We start from the raw sequence: 17,804 nt of genomic DNA on the forward strand, positions 1-17,804 counted from the left end.
GCTAGCATAGCCCGGGGGAGTAGAGGGTTAACTGTCTTTCTCTTTTGAGCTGCTCTGACGTCAGATGTGCATGTTTCCCTCTGCTTATCACCGTATGTGGCTATGTAAAAAAACAAAGTTTGATGTTCATTTACCGAAAATAAACCATTCGTAATCCAGGAGCCTTTCCTCAAACTGGAGGAGGGGTGATGTATAGACTCAATATCTACAGGAAGCCCTCTAGTTACATATACTATAGTAATGACTGCTTTACCATATATGAAAGAGGAGGTGAGTGGAGCCAGCTTTACCACTATCATCAGCCCTCAAACTGTCCACACCTTGGATGGCACAGATAGAAGCTGAGACCACCCTGGCCTTGCACTCCAGCAAATTAAGGACTTAAAGATAACACAAATATATGAATACCACAAATATCCTATGTCACTGAATGTGCTGGGGCTCATAAAAAAGAAAATGCCCAGCACTAATGCATAGACTGTCTTTAGGCTCTTGTCTGTCTGTCTAGGATCTGGACTGTGAACAGGTCTGGCGCATGCGCACATCGTGTTTTGTCTGCGTGTCTTGTGGATGAATGCTTAAACTGGATAGGCAACATGTCCACCGCTGCTGCTCAACAAAACAATACCGAGGAGCCGGTGCTTCAGGGTACGTACTCCCGTCAGTTTTACCATGCTAGTACTTTATACTCTTAATAAATGTGCATGTTTCTGGAAATATACGGGTGATGAAGATTTTATAGTAAAGTTAGATCGGGTATGGAATTTCCTCCTCTTCAGGGAAGGGTTGAGGGTGATGTTGTTCGACGACACTACAAGCTAGCCAATCGCGTTGCACTTAATCTTTGATTGATAGGACGGCAGCAAATAGCGTCCACACCTGGGCGTTGGGCGGGGTAAAGCCAAAATGAAAACAACTTTGGGACAAAAGACGAAATAAATGTTGCTTTTATTTTCTATAATTAAATTTTTTTGCAGGTCATTTTACTAACACTTCTCGTGTAGCCGGGATGCATTATTTTTCCAACAGGTCACAGGCTTCCTAATTAAATACATACTTTAAAAGAAGGCGATATTGCAGGATTAAAATGACCTTTTACCACTAAAGTGGTAAAAGGTGTTTTTAGACTTGAATCCATAAACAGTTTATTTGAGGATTAAAGCAGTAGCTCAGACACAAAACCGGACGTGCGCTTTTTGCGTGACATCACAGCTGGAACAGCAACAACCCTGGACAAACTGGCTCATACTGCAACCTACAGTTATGCAAGACGTCGCATGAGATGAGCATCGACGACAAATGTGTTCGTCTGTAAATCGCGCAAGAATACGTACCGTCGTTGCAATTACATAAATTCGAGTTTATTTTCAGCGAGCGCACAACGGGGAAAAGGGCGTCGCATGTTATGGGGTTTACTTTCCGTGCTCGATCGAGCCCGCTGGCTCCAAGAGATTACATAACCTCATCCTGTGCGGGATAAATGTGCAGCCCGTTTTTGTGGGGCAGTGGCACAAAGAAATGCACGCAATCATGGATGCAGTGCACAGTCAGTTAATTTGAATGCAAATGTCTGTGGTGCAGGAAATTTGGGTCAGCTGTTTGAAAGGAGACTAGGGCGTGTTTCAGTGTGGTACAATGTGATATAATATGCTGTTAGGGTTGCAGTTTAACACAACAGACCTAATTTCTCTTTTTATCCTCTTGACTTTTTGTTGTCAAGGCTCTTGGGTAGAGCTGGAGATGAATGGTAACACAGGAGCCCAGACCAACATGCTAGTGACACCCACTGCAGACCAGATAAACGCAAATGCTGGCATGAGTCAAACTCTGCAGACCTTGGAAGGGGTAGCTGATAATGATGAAACTCTTATTGGAAGACTAGATCATGTGCCATCATCCTCCTCTATCCATAATGGAGACATGGAAAAGATTCTCCTGGATGCTCAGCATGAATCCAGCCCTAGTAATTCATCCTGTGATAGGTATGAACCCATCATATGCTCTTTACAACTCAGACAATAATTTGTTGTTAGAAATGTCACCCTGTTTTCATAGAACTAATGTCATCCTGATAACCAAATGTTGTTGTTGTTATTTTGTTTGTTTGTTTTTTTCCATTCCATTGGACCATTCAGTCCTCATAGGCCACCAAGTCCCGATAAGGATGAGGGTCAGATAACTTTTGATGTGGAGATGCTCAGCCCAAGAGGTAGTCAGGTAAAACAGCATATTTAACTTCAAATTGTAAACCCTTTCCGAGACTGCCCTTTTCATTTTATGCTAAACCGCTCATCCTGCATGTCCTGCAGTCAGATGAAGATGGGGCAGAGAAGGACAGAGAGGAAGACATTCTAATGAACAAAGAAGTAGACTGGGTCGCTGATTGGTCTAGCAGACCAGAAAACATTCCACCAAAGTAAGCAGACTCTCACTTCCACAATCAGTAAGTTATAGTAGTTCAGGATATTGTGTTCAGTTGTTAGTGAAATAATTTTGCATTCCCTGTTCCTCCCAGGGAGTTCCACTTTCACCACCCCCGTCGTTCAGTATCTCTCAGCATGAGAAAGAGTGGAGTCATGAAGAAAGGCGGCATATTCTCTGCTGAATTCCTCAAAGTGTTCATCCCTTCCTTAGTCATCTCTCACATCCTCGCTCTTGGCATCGGGTAAGTATGAATTCATGTAGATCTACAGATGTGGACAAAGTTGTTGGTACCCTTTCCCCAAAGAAGGAAGAGCCTACAGTTTTCCCAGAAACTGACAAAAGTAACAAAAGAACATTTGAGTAATTTAGGAAAGTGGAATGAGATTTTGCTTTTAAATTTTTGATTTAATGGAACAAAAAATGTAACAAATGCCAAATAAACCTAGAGCATATACCTTTCTCCAGTTAGACTGAAGATTTGAGTAATGCTAATTACAGTAAATATCACTACAATTAGATTATTTAAGATCTTTAATACATCTGTCTGGGCCATTGCATTATTTAAAACATATAACATTATGTTACAGCTGTATTTCTTACAATAGTTTTTCATTTATCAGTGTTTCTTTTCAGATTTAATCTATTTCAGAGAAAATCGCATGTTTTTTCTTGCAGGCTTTTTTTTGTTGAAGGGACCAATAATTTTTTCTGTCTGTTTTCTTGATGTAATGCAAGCCTTTGATTTGCAAAGTTATGTTTTCCTGAGATGTTTTTCAGTTTATGTATTTGATTCCTGTCTGCTCTGCCCTGGCCCCTGTCAAAGCTGACAGGAAGTGAGATCACTTGATGGAAAGGGAAAGTGGTGTAAAAGGTTAATTTCAGCAGACACTCCTCATCACTTCTGAAGGATGCAGCTATCCCATGTGTTGTGATGTTTCAGGAATATATTAAGAAACAGCATAGCTAGTTATCTGCAAGTTGTAATTCCATTAAGACTAGTTGGCCTGTAAATGTGTATCATTAATTATGATTAATAAGTTCATATGAATTGATTGCCTTATTTCACTATTCTGCCATCAGTATCAGCGTTGCCATTTTTCATAGTTTGCAAAATGTTTCTATGCGTTATTGCTTTTTATTCAGCTGTTTAAATTTAATGCATTCTCTGCATTAATTTCCAGGGTGTACATTGGGAAGAGAATTGCCACAGCCTCCACCAGCTCTTACTGAGCTGATGATTAAGCAGTGCCAGTGCCTGTCTCCAAGTCTCTCAACAGTCCTCCTGTAGTTAAGCTGTGTCTTTGTATGCCCACATTTCCTTCCCAGCAAGCATTCAATTCTGTCACAGTGTAGATGTTAGTTGTAGAGGTACAGTGTACACTGTGCGTAATGTTGTTGCACTCCATCACGTTCTGACACAAGGCAACATTGTATCTAGCAGTTGTCACTAACTTGATTCCAATAGATAACAAACAACCTTAGAGGTGGAAAATTGATATCATCCTATTGGGCTCAAAAATATGTAACAAGGATTTGATGTCAGACTGCTTAAGGGTTTTAAGATTTTTTTTTTCTGAAATTACTTTACTTTTTTGATATTATATCATGAGGAATCCGGCTTTCTCTCAAGCTGAATTTCTACTCTGCTAACTCAGTAGGCAGAGTGTATGAACCAAATGTATCCGCCATGTCTAACTAATTGAATTGGATGTGGAAAGAGAATGGACTTTCTTCGCCTTAACTTGTTGAGCATAACATTGAAGGTGCAATTAATTGAGAACATAGGCAAGAAATTAAGCCGCACAAGTGGGATTACTTTTTAAATTCCACATATTTTTAAGAACTGTTTTTAAGTTGTATCATGCTGACTCCTGAGAGTTTCTTCTAAAAGCTTTGTTTTCTGGATGGTTTGAAAGCTTAAACATTAATCTACTATGTAGCTCCAAAATTTTACAGCTGTGTTGTTTAATTATATTCTGATAGTGGAAACCGAGCTGCATGGCAATTTACCAGGCCATATGCTAATTCTATTTTTTTTTGCATACATATCCTTTAACATATAATATAGCAGCAGTGGCCAAGTGCCAAAATTTTATATTTCACCACTGCACATCGGTGACTTATCTTAGTCTTTTTCTTTTTAAAATTTTATTATATGTTTAGGTATTTAAAGATGTAGATGTGAAAACTAATTTAAGCTGTGATCTGCCCCATGTAATAGACACCTTTTGACATTGTATAATTTGTTTATACATTGATATTCGTGCATATTATATCTTATGCATTGTGGCAGTGTTCGAAATGTGTTTTGCTTTTGTTTTAATTGCTGAAGCATTAGTGGCAGAAACCCCAGAGGAAGGTATATCCACAGGGCTCTTTTAAGAGTGTCTGACTTTTGTTTGAATTTGACTGTGGAATCATTTCACATATTATGGCACAATAAACAGTGCACCATGTGTGTAAAACTTACAGAAAACAATAGATGTGCAAATAGAAGCATTTTTTCAAGAAAATGCGAGAGAACTCTGTACATCGATGACGGCTTGATGCCTGGTTGATTCTTCCATCATTGTAAGTGAATGACATAATCACATGAAGCATGAATCACCATAATGTATAGTACTGGCTTTGTTGATTTTCAAGCCTTTAACGTGCATTTAGGCTTTAATGCATCATATAACTCATCGTAACTGAAAAACCATACATGTCATGACAGATTTATGTACAGTTGATCAGTGTGCAATACAGAGCATTTTGGAATTTGAATAAAGTTTGTACTGTAGACTGTGACTGAGGTGTGAAAAGGTGGAGCTCCGTAGACCTCAAGGTAATGACATAATAGCTAATAAAATGTACATATTCTCATTATGGGTTTCTGGAGAGCTCATTGATGAGCAGCACTGCAAAACTGGTATAGATTCAGACACTTGGAATCATTGCATGTTTCATACACATTTGGAAGCTGGTTGTACTGTACATCCACAACAGGCTACTGTCCAGCTCGACATTTTGGTATTAAGACTCTTTCTTAGGCTCCTCTGAGCACTTGGAGAGACAAATGCTACTTTTTCACCTTTCCCACCTGAAGACTTTCTTGTCAGTTAGGGGATCATACTTTTTGGTAACATACACAAATGTAACCTTTAAGATAAAGAGAGGTGTGCTGTCACTACTTCACCAGTTAACAAGGTTCTAAACTAGTATGAATCCAGAGACGAAAACGACCAGGCAACACGGTTTGACTTATGGAAGGATCGTTTTCATTATATCAGTGTGTTTCAGCACAGGACCTTCATCAGTGTAGTTTACAGCAGGTACTCTCAACCCCAGTCCTCAGGGAACACAGCCCTACTTGTTTTGCAAACTACCCTCTGTTCATTACCTGGATCAGGTGTTAACTCAATCATAGGTTGGAAGTTGCCAATATGTTTTTGTATTCTCCAACTAACCTTCATATTAGAAGTTATCTTTCAGGTTCTGATTGACTGAACCTAATTCAGGCAATCAGACTGAATTAGACTGAGCCTAATTCTGGTAGTGCAAGGATAGCGAGACAGCTATTAGGACTGTGTTTTTAGTGTTTCCTGAGGACCAGGGTTGGGAATGTCTGGTTTACAGGATATGTGGGCAGAGTGCAAATATATACTTTGTAAAAGAACAGAGTAATAAATAATTAGACAATAGGTGGCCAACTTCCAAAGCATGTTACCTTTGTAATAATGATATATAAAAATACAAATTATGTGAAAAAATAAAGCTAAATAAAACCCATCTAGAAAATAAAATACAAAAACACATCTACAAGGCATGGATCTCTACAAAGGTGTGCAAGGGACACAAAGACAACAAATGTATTTATATAAGCAGACCATTCACTGATTAAAAAAGACTGCATAGGAACTCAGAACTACAGATGACCATGGATTGGGTACCAGTGCTAAATGGTTTATTATTTTCACATATTTGTAAACGTTAATCCATGTAAGAAACCAACCTTTAAGTAAGGATTAATGTTTTAATCATAACTAATAACTGTTAAAAATGTAATTATTTTAGTCCTTAAGAAAAGAACCTGTTGAGCTTCTTCCAGGTGATCCCTGAGGTGACCCCCCCGCCCCAAAGGAATGAACCATATCAAAGAAATATGGAGCTACAGCTAAGAAGGGCGGGGTAGTGCGCATGTGCGGTACCTCTTTGTGGCCCTTCTCTCCTTGCAGCTTGTCTGGTCTTCAGGGACCTATTCCAGCAGTAAATCCAAGAATAGCACCGTCAGGAAAAGACATAACTAGTCGTTTAAAACAAATTTTGGGGGCTGCACTGTCCAAGCTTAACTTACTGCCGCTGCAGATTGTCAGCCTGGCACAGATCGCCCAGGGCGTCGACTGGCCAACAAGCAGAGCATCCATTCCTCCTTTCATCGGCAGCTGAGTCTCGCTAGCTAGCGTTAGCCGGGAGGCAGGGGACAGTTGTATCACAGGCATCCTCAAAATGTCGGGTTATCAAGGAAAGAAGAACATCCCACGAATTACAGTGAGTATTGCTTCTTGGCGTGGTTAATTTCACATGTATCCTCCGGTGGTGGTGTGTTAAACTGATCCCCAGGATAACGTTAGGCTAGCGTCTCCATACATCGTCCTCAGTAGCAGCCCTGCTTCAGCTAGTGGCTTTGCAGCAAGCTGTCAGAGAAGCCTTCATTTGGAGCTAGAGGAATATTTTTGTGTACAGTGATGACTTGTGTGAAGCAGCTCCTCTGCAGCTCCACTCCTCAGCCTCCCAGTATCAGCATCCTCAGCTTGTAGGGTGTAGTTAACCGGTTAAACCGGTTCCCTCCCTGTTATCATTTCACCTTTCATCCTAAAACCTCTAACCCCTGACAGTCTACTCTCTTGATTGATCTCAGTTTTATTTAATTTTAATTTCTATTGCAACAGCTAGAACATGCTCAATCTGTGAAATATTGTGGGAAATGGGAATTTGCCAATGTGAGGTTGTATATTTAGTTGCGGCATGATAAGGAAGAGGAAGCACAGGGCCTACAGTTGGGATGCATTGGTAGTAAAAAGAAGAAAAACCTGTTTTTTAAAGTAGGTCAGTGTACAGCACCAATCAAAACCATTCTTCCCTAGGCTCTTATCATGTTGTGCATATAGCATATAGACAGCAACTGCTGCTATGTGTGATCATTAAGTAAAACCAAACTGTCGGTGTAACACGCACCGGCTCAGTGTCAGGATCTCTTTTATGCAGACAGTTATCTCCCTCCGAGGTTGAGTCAGTTATAAACTCAGAGCCCTGACATCCCAGACACAACATGCAGACTGCACTAACTCTGCAGCAGCCCCCAAGGCTTTCAGACACACACAGTCTGACACCTATACAGTACATTTGGAACAAGACCAATAGTTTTATACTGTAGGGTTTTTGTCTTTTACAAACCCTCAAGATTTTGCTTTGTTCCTAACAAGCTTATACTTCGTTACTCATACTAACTTAGTAAATTGACTTTAATCAGTAGTGGTACAGTGTAAGTAATCCCTTCTTAAAGACTTGCATTGATGCAATAACGATAAGGCTGGAAAAGCAACATATTTTATTAATCACAATTACAAGCATGGCCAGAAAGTTCTATTATTTTGTCCATCCGGTTTCTGTCAAGGATGGACAGGGTAGGTTTAAGGGTAGGTTTAAAAATAGAAACACAATAGAATAATGGTACAATCAAAACCCCTGTGAAACAGTTTTAACAAAACTGAACATTATAACTCATTAATTGTAACCTTAATTGCAGAACTGCGTTATTGAACAACATTTAATTAATTGATCGAACTATTAAAAAATAAACTATTTTGAGTGAAAATAGGGAAGGAATGCTAAATATTGGATAAATCCAGTCCCTTGAACGATAGGATTCTGAGCTTGTAGTTGTCCTACTTCTATGTGAACTGCATTTGTTGATAATTAGACTTCTGGTCAAGCAAAGCAAGACTTTTGGAGATGTCCGATTTGACTGTCTGAGTGGAGGTGGGCAATATTTTCTTCTTATAGACTAAATTCTATAGACAACCATAAATCAACTAATTAAAAAAAGTAGTCACCATTTGTTACCATAATTTGTGTTTGGACGCAGCTTATACAGACAGTAAGATCCAGAAGATCACACGAATATAGCAACAATTTGTATACCTAAGGAATTCCTGCTGTCCCAAGTGTTTCCCAGTGTGAGGTTTCCATTAAACCACTTTTGTCCTCCATGACTGTCCCACAGACCCTAGTAAGGTTGTAGGAGAAGTAGGTCAGTCTAGTACACTCTCGTTCCAGTTCATACAGGTGGAGCTAATTTTACCACTGAAGGGTTTCTGTTCATACTTTTTAATATAGAATTGTTCCCTCTCTTGAGATGATGTATCATTATGTGTGAATAAATCATGTAGTATAACTTTAATCATCAGTATGGGTTGATGAGAACTATAACAGTGATAGTTAACTATTTCACAACTTTGCTCCTTTTGCTTCTTTACATTTTCTGAAGACAAAAGAGATAAATGCATCAGTAAAGATTGCCTTTCTACAAAAACAGTTAGTCACATTTACCCTTGAATTATGGAACTGACTATTAATAATTAAAAGATTGAGAGATGATTTATTGCCATTTTACTCTGCTCGGCTGGTGGCGGGGTTATGTCTGCTTTATGGGTCATGTGAAAAGTTGTCTCCTATTTTCAGAGTGACCGACTCCTCATCAAAGGAGCAAAGATAGTGAACGATGATCAGTCGTTTTTGGCCGATATCTACATGGAAGATGGAGTCATCAAGTAAGTCTCAGTAGGTAACTTAGGTGCTCGCTTAGATCCTATGGGAACTATAACAAAGTATAATTAATTTTTGCTTATCTACAAGTAAGCCATACACACACACCTAGTACCTTGATTCTATTGTAGATTGTCTCTGTTTTATCATGTTTCTTTTAATCAATTTCTGTGCTTTTCTGTTGTTCCACTTGTCTTCTTCAGACAACTTGGAGACAACCTTATTGTTCCTGGTGGAGTTAAGATCATAGAGGCTCATGGGAAAATGGTGATGCCTGGGGGTATTGATGTGCACACCCGATTCCAGATGCCCGACCGAGGCATGGTGGCAGCAGATGACTTCTACCAGGGCACTCGTGCAGCTCTGGCTGGGGGGACAACAATGATAAGTATGTATTACAACAGACATAAGACTGCAGTTTTCAAAAGCTGGGATGCTGTGTAAAATTTAAATGACAATAGAATGCATATTTGATTACAACATATCAAATATTGAATTCACTACATTTTTTGTTTCACCATTTGAAATGCTGTCTTCAAAAATAGGTTTTCTATAATTTGAAAATCATTGCATTATCTCTTTGTTTACACTTTACACATTGTCTCCACTTATTTGGAAATGGGCTTGTATTTACACGTGTTTCCAACCATTTTAAAAACAGCAATCTATTGCAGGTATTGTTGCAGATGTGCATGTCGTTAAGCTTAAGATTTAATTATGCGTGTTGTTTCTGCTCATTTAAATCAACCTTTTTGTTTGTGCTTTATAGTTGACCATGTGGTGCCAGAGCCCGGCGTCAGTCTGGTTGCTGCTTTCAAACAGTGGAGGGAGTGGGCTGATAGCAAGTCCTGCTGTGACTATTCTTTGCATGTGGACATCACCGAGTGGAACAAAGGCACTCAGGAAGATATGGAGACGCTAGTGAAGGATCATGGTATGTAGTCACTAGGTTAGGTTCCAACTTATAGTTTTAACCACTGAATTTAAAATACTTCTAAATCATTTTTAAAGGGGAGATTTTAGTTTACATTTTTAATAACGTATGGTATAATGAGTGTAAATTGGCCATCAAAATGAAATTTGCTTTTGCAATTTACCTACAACACAGTAAAGAGAGGGGGGGTGTGAATACTTTTTGAAGCCACGGTTCCTGCCACAATTATTAGTACAGAGAAATGTTTTATTAAGAAGTATTTCTCCGATGCTGCATCAAACTAACTACTAAACTAACTACCATTCAGTGTAAAGAAACAGTAACTTAACAGTAACTCAATATTTCTGCTTTGTAATTTTTATCCTTTTTATTTTACTCTTTTCCTTCGCTCTGGGTTTTCCCTCTTTTGCTCTCTTTATTCCATCTTTGGCTGTTTTCTCTCATAAGTTTTCTATCTTCAGGTGTCAACTCTTTCCTGGTCTATTTGGCTTATAAGGATATTTTCCAACTTTCTGATGCTCAGGTATGCTTGGCCTTTGGTTGATGTTAGTGGGATGTCTGCTGAGTTGTCTCTTGCAGTGTATTTTTCACATTCCTTAGATGTGGATGCTCTTGTGACTTCTGAGCCATCCAGCTTGAATAATTGTCTTTTAGATCTATGAGGTGTTTAGTGTCATCAGAGATTCTGGAGCAATTGCGCAGGTCCATGCTGAGAATGGAGACATCATTGCAGAGGTAACAGAACCACTGATAAAGTTGGTCAACCGTTAGCTATAAACAGTTATTTTTCATTTTATTGACAGTGTAACTAATGTGGATGTTTTAGGAGCAGAGACGTATTCTGGAGCTTGGGATTACTGGCCCTGAAGGTCATGTGCTTAGCCGTCCAGAAGAGGTAACATAAAAGAAAGTTTTGTGATAATAATGTATGATTAAGATATAAATACCCAGAATGCAATATAGACATGATGAAAGGCTGTCAGAAAACTGGTATAGTGATCATAAATCTGATTTTCTGGACTTGTAGGTGGAGGCTGAGGCAGTCAATCGTGCTATCACCATAGCCAATCAGACCAACTGTCCCCTGTACATCACCAAGGTGATGAGCAAGAGTGCTGCTGATGTCATTGCCCTCTCTAGGAAAAAGGGTAATAGGATACATTCTGACAATTTTCATTTACCCATAGACCTATACTCCTACACTTTACCTTGACATCACCACGTCTTCTCACCTATAGGTGCTGTGGTTTATGGAGAGCCAATATCTGCCAGCTTGGGCACAGACGGTACCCATTATTGGAGCAAGAACTGGGCCAAGGCAGCAGCATATGTCACTTCTCCGCCCCTCAGCCCTGATCCCACCACCGCCGACTACCTAAACTCTCTGTTGTCATGGTAGGTACACTTTGGCAGGATCTAAAAATGGCTGTGAGACAGCATGACGTATTGCTGATGAGCGGGGAATTTTATTTTTACTTAGTTTGACCTTTTTTGTCACTACAGTCATTCTTTGGGAGAAAGGACACTGAAGTGACATTTAAGATAGAAAATTAAATGTAAATAACAGCTTATTCATGGTAAAAGATGACACTTAATGCACTTATAAAAGATATTACTAGTTTTCTGTCATTCTCAGTGGGGACTTACAAGTGACTGGCAGTGCTCACTGCACCTTCCTGACGTCTCAGCGTGCAATTGGCAAAGATAACTTCACCCAAATCCCAGAGGGTACCAACGGCACTGAGGAAAGGATGTCCCTCATTTGGGACAAATGTGTGGTGAGCTTCATGTGACCCACTTTTCACACATTCCAAAAATTCCTACTATAAATTACAGGAAGGAGAAAAGGTCTTTTTAGACCTTGGTTGTATGATTAGATGCTACTGTGTCATTTTTGGCTTTGTCCCAAAAGGTAACTGGGAAAATGGACGAGAACCAGTTTGTGGCAGTGACCAGCACAAACGCAGCCAAGATCTTCAACCTGTACCCCCGCAAGGGCCGCATTGCTGTGGGGTCAGATGCAGACCTTGTGCTTTGGGACCCGGATGTCACCAAGATTATCTCTGCTAAGAGCCACAACCTGGTTAGATGGTTGTTTTACCTATCTTGGTTCATCATGATTTCAAAAACCTTATTTTACTATTTGACAACTTTCAAAATGACAACTTTCAAATGTGAGAAAATGTGTTTAAATCAGGTTCCTTCTTTGTGTGTTTATTTAGAATAAAAGATAAGAAAACAAACTGCTGGTTTAAATCTGTATGTAACCCCATAGCAGAGCGCACAATATATTCCACTGTGTCCAGATCAAATCTCTTCTTCCGACAGGCTGTGGAGTATAACATTTTTGAAGGCACAGAGGTGCGTGGAGGACCACTGGTGGTAATCAGCCAGGGTAAAATTGTGTTGGAGGAGGGCAGCCTCCACACCATCGAAGGCTGTGGGCGCTACATAAGCCGTAAACCCTTCCCCGACCACGTGTACAAGAGGATAAAGGCTCGTAGCAGGGTGAGTCCCAATTGCAGCTAGTTGTGCCTATGAGTTTTGAAAAAATATAATATGTACAATAAAGCGAGGTGCACAGCTTGTGGTCTAATGAATTGGCCTGTGTTTGTAGCTCACAGAGTTGCGAGGAGTCCCCAGGGGCCAGTACGATGGGCCAGTGTGTGAGGTGACCGTCACTCCTAAGCTGATGTCCACCGTCTCCTCCGTGAAGACTTCCCCTGCCAAGCAGCAGCAGCAACAGCAGTTTACTCAACAGCCTGTGCGTAACCTTCATCAGTCTGGCTTCAGTCTATCTGGTGAGTGAAAGCACAGATTTCAGTCCTGTCAGCTTTCCTCTTTCACAACGAAGCATTGTACATTATATTGTATCTTACTACTTTTTAGGTGCGCAAGTCGATGACAATGTTCCACGTCGCACCACTCAGCGCATTGTGGCTCCACCTGGTGGAAAAGCCAACATCACCAGCCTCGGCTAAGCCCTTCACTTAGTTGTTGTGCAGGGCAGTAGGGGACCAGAGGCCACATTTAACCATAGTCACACTGTTTCTGTTCACCTCTGACTCCCCCTGCACGCCAGCCAAAAGCGCTCTGTTCATTCTTTTTCACACACTACCACCATATCATCTCATGCAAAAAAAAAAATCGCATTTTGTTACATCTTTCCTGCCATCTTCCATTGTCAAGGAGGGATCAAGTGAATTGAAGCAGTTTTTTTTGTGATATTTTGCTGTTTTTAGGACCAGTTTGACTATTATTGAACTGATTTGTTTACATTTGTTTACAATTTTGTATAATTGTTGCTGTACGTGTTTGAGCTGTTTAGTTGCCCCATTGGAGAAAGTTGACCAAAAAACAGTTATAGGAGAGGTCAGTTCCATGAACGGCCATTTTAGAAACGGCTAATGTTTACAGTTTTCATCTTGCACTTTTAATTTCCTACATATTAGGTAGAATTTGCTGCTGGTCCTGTCACGCTGCCACCTCTAATTTATAGTAACACCCTCCAATTTTAATGTTGTAACATTGTCCAACTGTAACATTGCTGTTTTACTACATAATTGTTGTTACATTGATACAAAAATCTCAAAATAGAATTGATGAGAGTTTAAATATCTCATGAAACCTTGTGATTTTTATCTGACATTTGCAGTATTTGATTTTTGAGTTGGTGCAGCTGCTCAATTCACATTGGTCTTTCTTTGGTGTTATAGTTGCACTTTTCCTTGATTTAAAAAATAATTACGTTTGTATAAATTTGTTTTAGAAAAGCGGTTAGTGCACTGAAAAGAAAAGGGGTATTTTGGGGTTTAACCACTCATTCAACTTCCCCCGAATATGAGGGGAAAATGGCTGTCCTGTAATATTTTGTTATCATTATGTTTTTTTAGCCTTATATGTCAGGGCAACAAGCTTCCAATAATCAGCGAGGCATATTGTTCAGGACACCAAGTATGAAGAAGCTCAATTGGTGGTTTGCAAATAAGCTCTCTGCACCTGGTGCTATTTGACCGTGGCTGTATACATGCAGATGATGTCCACATTTTCACAGCAGTGATGTAAGCTTTGTAATAATAGCAGCCAGGGTAGAGAAGTTAGAGAAACATTTTTGTTGTGCCCTAAAAAACCCAAATGGTGAAACTGTATGTGAGCTTGCAACTTTTTATTTGTGTTAAATATGTGTGTATGTTTTCAGGTATTTGTTGAATTGAACTAGTTGCCCGTCTGTTCTGTAAGATATTGATAGCACACTGTATCTACGAAGGCTCTTTAAAGAAGTGGAACCATGATCTGTGAGACCTGATGAAAAATGCTTCGACGTGTATATGAAATCACTCACAGTGTGCTGATGATGTGTCAACTTGTTCTCGGTGTTAGTGTTGTGAACACATTTGCAGGTATCCAGTTATTCTTCCCTTACACCTCTCCATGCCTGACTTGATTGACACCGGATAGTAACTATATTCACCAAATAATTACAGGTTGTCAGTTTCTCAGCACTGTATGATTACACTCTCAAACACTGGATTGTTTCTTCCTCATTGCCTTGTCAAGTGTAGGTTTTGTTTGCCAAGCTATAATGTGAAGTGATATACATGTGAGGAAGTTTTATGGTGATGAGTTGTAATGTTGAGCACTGTTGTTTCCCCTCTACCAGCAAGTGTGATATTCTCTGGATTGTGTATGTTTTGTAAGCTAAGAGGGTTTTGGGGGGAAATCATCAGTCCTGTCAGCATTTGACCCTATCTGTGTTGACCAGTGGATTAAAACAATAAAAGTGAAACTTATTGATCTGACTTTTTCTTAAATACTGTACATGAATAAATTAATGATATTGAACTTTAAAACTTAATCCTATTAGTATTTTTTAGAAAGAACATTAATTTGCTATTTATTGCGTTAAACAGAGATAATGAATTGAGTCAGTCTTTAGTTAGACTTCTGTGAAAGATATTCCAAATTTTAATGCCTGGAAAAATAAAAGACACCCATTAAATTAGTAAATTAACATTTATTATCTCCATGCTCACCTAAAAGTTTAATTTGTATTCTTACATTGAGAAATTTGCAACATAACTAGTTTGCAATTCACAGAGGCTTGATGTAAAAACTGTCTAGCACATATACCAATCAGTTAAAATATTATTACCACCGGGTGGTTTTAATATAATTATTGTATGGGTTTTTATGAAAAATATTATGAACTAATAAATACTAATGTGTCATTATGGGTTAACCGCCTGTCAGCACTTAAAGTGGTTGAAATCAGCGCCAGCTTCACCAACAATGGTCTTGGACCTTTATTTTTTATTTACCTGATATTTTTTGCCATAAGCACCATAATCTCTTTTGCTTAAAATGCATATACAATGGTCTGCAATTTATATAGCATTTTTCTACCTTTTCACTTTTCTAACCTGTCAATACCCAAAGAGCTTTACACAGCTTCTCATTCACCTATTCGCAATCACACAGACAACCACACACTGATAAAGTGTGTGATGCCCTGTACTCACTGGGAGCAACTAGGTTAGGGTTTAGTGTCTGGCTCAAAGACACATTCACATGTGACAGGAGGAGCTGGGAATTAAACCAACAAACCTGTGGTTGGTGGAGGACTGCTCCACCTCCTGAGGCCAAGTCACCTTTAGCGTTGTACTTTTGCTTTTGTACTTAGTAAATTATAGATAATCTGCTTACTACAACCCCACTTCAAAAAAGTTGGAACAGGGTGATGTTGACCATTGTGTAGCATTCCCTCTTCTTTTAACAACTCTCTGGAAATGACTGGGAAGTGAGGAAATCAGTTGCTGGAGTTCAGGAGAGAATTGTTGTCCCATTCTTGTCTGATGCAGAATTCCAGCTGCTAAACAGTCCTGGGCCTTTGTTGCCAGATGTTTTGTTTTATGATGCACCAAATGTTTTGTATTGGTGAAAGGTCTGGACTGCAGCAAGAAAAAGGTTAGCACCTAGACTCTTCTCCTGTGAAGCCATGCTGTTGTGATGAATCCAGTATGTCGATTAGCATTGTCTTGCTGAAATATGCAAGGACTTCCCTGAAAGAGGCGTTGTCTTGATGGGAGCATATGTAGCTTCAAAACCTCTACTTTTCAGCATTGATGGTACCTTTCCAGATGTGTAAGCTTCCCACACCATATGCACTAATTTGAGAGTCTCTGTCTCTCTGAAATGCTCATTTTATACGCAGTCATGTTACTGACCTGTTGCCAATTAACCTGGTTAGTTGCCAAATGTTCCTCCATTTGTTTTTTTATTTGCACCAATTACTTTACCAGCCTTTTGTTCCAACTTTTTTGAGATGTGTTGCTGCCATCATATTTCAACATCTGCTATGCTGTTTATGTCCTATTGTGAATAAAACATGGGTTGATGAGATTTGCAAATTATTGCATTCTGTTTTTATTTATGTTTTACACATTGTCCTAACTGTTTATACTAAACATCTGGGGCACAAACTTTTTTTAGGATAAATTAAGTTTAGATTTATCACATTTTAATATTGCAGGTTACAGGAAGTGAACTTCAATTAGATTATCATACATAACTGTCTTCTCAAGCTACAGATTTCTTGAGATTTACTTATATAGGTTACAAAAAATAATTAAAAAGTTGGACATTAAACTTAAATGTTAAATGTTGTGTAAGTCTTGAAATGGTACCTTTGGAAAATCTTGTAAGCCAATACTTATACTGTACAGTCAGTACTACGAGTTGATGTACTTCTACCATCTCTGCACACAGTGTATCACATTTTTTTGTGTATGGGGCTGTATAGTTGTGGGCTGCTTACAGTGGATATGCTGACTGTGTTCCTCTATGCTGTTAGTAAAACAGCCAGTATTAATGTTGAGGCTGATCAGTGTACAGTACACTATGGTTTTAGTGAAGCAGGAGAAATCCTGTGTCTAGATTGAAATTTGGATTTTTTCTTAAGGATTTATAGGGAGAAGAAGTTAATTTAACAGTTGTTAACTTTTGTTTTATTGAAATCTTACAAAACTATTACTGCTCTAACAATTAATTTTATAGCAATTTTGAGTTCTTTTAATGTATAATGCTCAAGGGGATTATTTCTGATAAAAATGTGCAGAATTTGTTATTATGATGTTTGTATGAATATATTTTTATATTGTGACATAACTACTCTTGCTGAAGTAAAGGCACTGTATTACATATACTTTCAAGTGTTTTTAATGTATTATTTGGAAAACAACTATTTTGTTTAGTCACCCACATCTCAGCAGTGGATGAAGTAAATGCAGAGAGGCAGCGAGTCACTAGGTGGAGGTACAGACTCATGACGCTAAGCCTGAGTTTGAGCTTCACAGCAGCATTTTGTTGTTCCACCTCCACTTCTAGTGAAATGAAGTGAACAAGACAACTGCTACGTCACAGTCAATGCACACATCAACAAAAGTTCTGTGATTAGCTGTGTGAAGCTGTTTGATAGTTGTCCAATTAGCAAGTAACATGATGAGCACACTGATTAAACTAGAGAGGGAGAATCCTATAATATCAACATCCACACCTCAGGGTGAGAAAAAATCAGGAACACTGTACAAAGCTAAACCCTCATGGGGAACTGTGCAAACATGAGTCACCAGCAGCGCTCGAT

At 39.1% G+C, this 17,804-nt stretch overlaps 2 protein-coding genes across 3 annotated transcripts; both read left to right on the forward strand.

Moving 5' to 3' along the window:
* Positions 1 to 491: 491 nt before the first annotated feature.
* On the forward strand, positions 492 to 5,214 carry bnip3la (BCL2 interacting protein 3 like a). 2 transcript variants are annotated; one of them, XM_067521123.1, is made up of 6 exons: positions 492 to 648; positions 1,721 to 1,982; positions 2,136 to 2,217; positions 2,310 to 2,416; positions 2,516 to 2,665; positions 3,606 to 5,214. In XM_067521123.1, the coding sequence occupies exons 1-6, from the start codon at positions 597 to 599 to the stop codon at positions 3,652 to 3,654; spliced, it is 702 nt and encodes a 233-aa protein (XP_067377224.1). In that variant the 5' UTR covers positions 492 to 596; the 3' UTR covers positions 3,655 to 5,214. The 2 variants fall into 2 exon arrangements, with proteins under 2 accessions (XP_067377224.1, XP_067377225.1); XM_067521124.1 differs by lacking the exon at positions 492 to 648 and adding an exon at positions 1,071 to 1,546.
* Positions 5,215 to 5,886: 672 nt separating this feature from the next.
* dpysl2a (dihydropyrimidinase like 2a) lies at positions 5,887 to 14,957 on the forward strand. The gene is made up of 14 exons (XM_067521122.1): positions 5,887 to 6,954; positions 9,148 to 9,236; positions 9,435 to 9,619; positions 10,001 to 10,165; positions 10,627 to 10,688; positions 10,820 to 10,900; positions 10,992 to 11,060; positions 11,193 to 11,313; positions 11,404 to 11,560; positions 11,802 to 11,943; positions 12,078 to 12,248; positions 12,494 to 12,673; positions 12,783 to 12,966; positions 13,055 to 14,957. The coding sequence occupies exons 1-14, from the start codon at positions 6,913 to 6,915 to the stop codon at positions 13,144 to 13,146; spliced, it is 1,740 nt and encodes a 579-aa protein (XP_067377223.1). The 5' UTR covers positions 5,887 to 6,912; the 3' UTR covers positions 13,147 to 14,957.
* Positions 14,958 to 17,804: the final 2,847 nt, after the last annotated feature.

The sequence above is a fragment of the Channa argus genome, chromosome 11 (assembly GCF_033026475.1).
Source record: "Channa argus isolate prfri chromosome 11, Channa argus male v1.0, whole genome shotgun sequence".
NCBI classification, from domain to species: Eukaryota; Metazoa; Chordata; class Actinopteri; order Anabantiformes; family Channidae; genus Channa; species Channa argus.